The 2,931-nt window shown below is 62.0% G+C and overlaps 1 protein-coding gene across 2 annotated transcripts; it reads right to left on the bottom strand.

Annotated features, from left to right (window-relative positions):
• Window positions 1–9: 9 nt before the first annotated feature.
• On the bottom strand, window positions 10–2,254 carry ODF3B (outer dense fiber of sperm tails 3B). Of its 2 annotated transcripts, XM_012648763.1 has the most exons (6): window positions 2,104–2,254; window positions 1,452–1,594; window positions 1,013–1,216; window positions 644–748; window positions 365–486; window positions 10–255 (listed from the first exon to the last, which is right to left on the bottom strand). In XM_012648763.1, the coding sequence occupies exons 2-6, from the start codon at window positions 1,558–1,560 to the stop codon at window positions 73–75; spliced, it is 723 nt and encodes a 240-aa protein (XP_012504217.1). In that variant the 5' UTR covers window positions 1,561–1,594; window positions 2,104–2,254; the 3' UTR covers window positions 10–72. The 2 variants fall into 2 exon arrangements, with proteins under 2 accessions (XP_012504217.1, XP_012504218.1); XM_012648764.1 differs by lacking the exon at window positions 2,104–2,254 and having other exon boundaries at window positions 1,452–1,650.
• Between the last annotated feature and the right edge of the window lie 677 nt (window positions 2,255–2,931).

Below are 2,931 nucleotides of genomic sequence, written 5' to 3'. Positions count from 1 at the left end.
CCAGCCGCCCCGCCACGCGCTGGGACCCTGTGCCCCCGGGAACCCTGATCCCAAACCTCGGACCTTAGACCCTCATCCCCCGCCTCCGACCCTTGACCCTGGAATCCAGACCACCTGGTCCACGTTGTAGGCTGCGGGCCCAGGCTTGAGAGTGTTGTCTTGGGGAACTGCAGTCCGCGGTAGCATCGTGAACTGGGGGGCCCGGGACTTGTAGACTCCAGGGTTCACCTCGTGGTAGGCGCAGGGGCCCGGGGTCTGCGGAGGGCGGAAGGGGTGCCGGTCTGGCCTCCATTGCCCGCTGACCACAGGTGCCGTCCTCCCCGTTGACCCCGCGCTATGCTGAGCCCATCGGGCCCTCCCCCACCTTGCTGAGGTCCTCGAAGCAGCTGCCCACTGTGCCGCGGCCGTAGATGGAGTACGTGGGGGCCGAGACCTTGCCGACGACGCGCGGGCCCAGGAGCGAGGGCACAGTGTAGGACCCGGGACCTGGGAAGGAGCCCGCAGGGGTGGCTGGGGCAGGGGTGCGTCTCTGCGGACAGGCGCGGGGGCTCCCCGCCCGTGCGAGTGCAGGGTGGACCCAGCGCCTGCAGGGCGGTCGGGGGCTGGGGCGGGAAGGTCCGGTGTGCTGACTTCCTGACCTCACCTGGGGTCTGGTGCTCCGCGTTGATACCCCAGTTTCGGGGAGCGATGCTGTGCCGAGGCGCGCTGGGGTACGTCGCGTTCCCAGCTCGCTCCGGGAAGTAGCTGCCTGCGGGGGAGCCAAGGCTGTGGGCGGGGACGGGCGGGGGCCTGGCGGGAACCGGCGGTGGGGTCCGGGGGAACCGAAGCCGCGATTTGTCAAGACCCGGGGTGGGGGGGGATCGGGGTTCTGGGTCTTGAGATCCGGAAATGGGGCTGCCGAAGATGGGGCGCTGGGGCACCGAGGGGACCTCGGGGTTCGGGTGGGGAATTCCCGAGTCGGCCTCCCCGGAGGCAGCTCTGCGTGGGGGCGAGCGGGGTCCCAGGTCCTGACCGGGTCCGGGAGTGAGGAAAGGCGCCGAGTGGCGCAGCCGGCCCAGGATGGAGTAGGCGGGGGCGCCGTCCCGGCCGCGCACGGTCGTGCGTGCGGGCACCAGGTGGCCCGGCCCGGGGCCGCACGTCGTCCGCTGCGTGGGGAGGCGCGCGCCGAAGGTGAAGGCGGGGGCGCGCGGGCGCGACGGGTCGTGCAGCAGGTAGCCTGCGGGGGCGTCCCGGCGTCACCCGTGGCGGGCGCACGGCCCGCGGCCCCCGCTCAGGCCCCTCCTCCGTCCCGGCGCCCGAGCACGGACCCGCCCGCTCCTCCCCTGCCCTCAGCCCGCGCAGCTCCGGCACCGCACACCCGGCACCGCACACCCGGGCCAGCCGCAGACCTCCCCGGTCTCTCCGCCCCGGCACCGTCCCACCCCTGCAACCGCGGAGCCCGCGCCTGCTACCGGTGTTCGGGGGCAGCTTGTATTTGGGCCCGGGGCCTGTGAAGTGCGCCGAGATGGGGCCGCGGGGCCGGTGTGGCCGCCAGGGCCCAACCCAGATGTCCGAGCCCATGGCGCGGGCCGTGGGCGCTCACGGCTTGCAGCACCTGCGGACGGAAGGCGGCCGCGGGGCCGCTCCACCTGAGATGCGCCGGGAGCGCGCTGCCGGGTCCCCCGGGATGAGCGCGACTCGGGGGCGGGGCCCGTCCCGTATCCCAGGCGCCGGGAAAACAAACGGTGGCTTTCCCGACTGGGGGCGTGGGGGGCGCGGTTTCTGCCCCCCCCCCCCAGAAACAAGCTCAGCAGGGCTGAGTTCTCGGGTGCGCCAAGTTTAGACCCAGACTGGGGGGAGTTGCCCTGGGCCTGTGGGGAACAGGGTATTTCAGTGGCGTTGGGACAGGGTGTGGGAGGAGGCGCCCGCACGGGCGACCGGGTTCACTGACCTGCTGTGGTGGCCCCGGGTGTGGGAAAACAAAAAACAAAGCGAGGTGACTGGACCCCCCCGCGACACACACACTCCCGCCCTGCCCTGCTCCTGCCCTGCCCAGCTCCCAGACCCCATTGTGTCCGGGTCTGCTTCCTGGCAACCGGACTGACTGCCCCCCACCCCAACTACCTGTCTCTGCTCCTGCGCCCCCCAGCAGTACAGCAGGCGTGTCCTGGGGTCCCTGGACTCTGGCACTGGTCGGAAGGTAGGATGGGCCCCAGACCAGAATGCCGCCCTCACCCTTCCCCAAGCTTCAGTACGGCCATCCCAGAATTAGACAAATCTGTAGCCGAAAAACAGGTATGGGAATAAAGGGATTGACTAATACAAACAGCAAGCTCAATTTAATTATATGTAGAGAGAGAATTTTGCATCTAGTTAAGCCCATGGAATAGTTGCAAAAAATAATCATGTAGTGGGCCACAATATAATGTAAGTTGAATAAAGAGATATAATAGGACATATAATCTGATTACAGTTCAGTACAATTCTAAGAAAGCAATAAAATGTAAAAAAGAGACAAATATTTTGAAATGAACAGGCCCCTACAAACTAGGGTTTCCTATTAAAAAAAGAAGTTAACAAATCCTTTTAAAAAATCTCTGGATGTAAAAGAGACTTGTCTGATGTTATGAACTATATATAAAACACTGCAAAGGTAGATTCCCTTCATATCCAACTCCCACAGGATTCAGCTAAAGCTGTATTCTGAGGAAAATTTATAGCCTTAAAATGACTTCATTATTTTATTTTATTTTTAACTTTTTTTCCTGGGAGTATAGATTCAAGTTGCCCTAAATATACACTCCCAGTAACTTCATTATTAATGAAGAAAAATTTAAAGAAACTTAGTGTTTATCTTACAAACAGAAAAAAGAATAAGTAAAAGAATGAAACAGGTACTAACACAAATAAAATAGTAGAAAGGATAAATAAATACAATAGGTATTTTTTTTT

The sequence above is a fragment of the Propithecus coquereli genome, unplaced genomic scaffold (assembly GCF_000956105.1).
Source record: "Propithecus coquereli isolate 6110/MARCELLA unplaced genomic scaffold, Pcoq_1.0 Scaffold294, whole genome shotgun sequence".
Lineage (NCBI taxonomy): Eukaryota > Metazoa > Chordata > Mammalia > Primates > Indriidae > Propithecus > Propithecus coquereli.
This window is presented reverse-complemented; position numbering and strand designations above follow the sequence as displayed.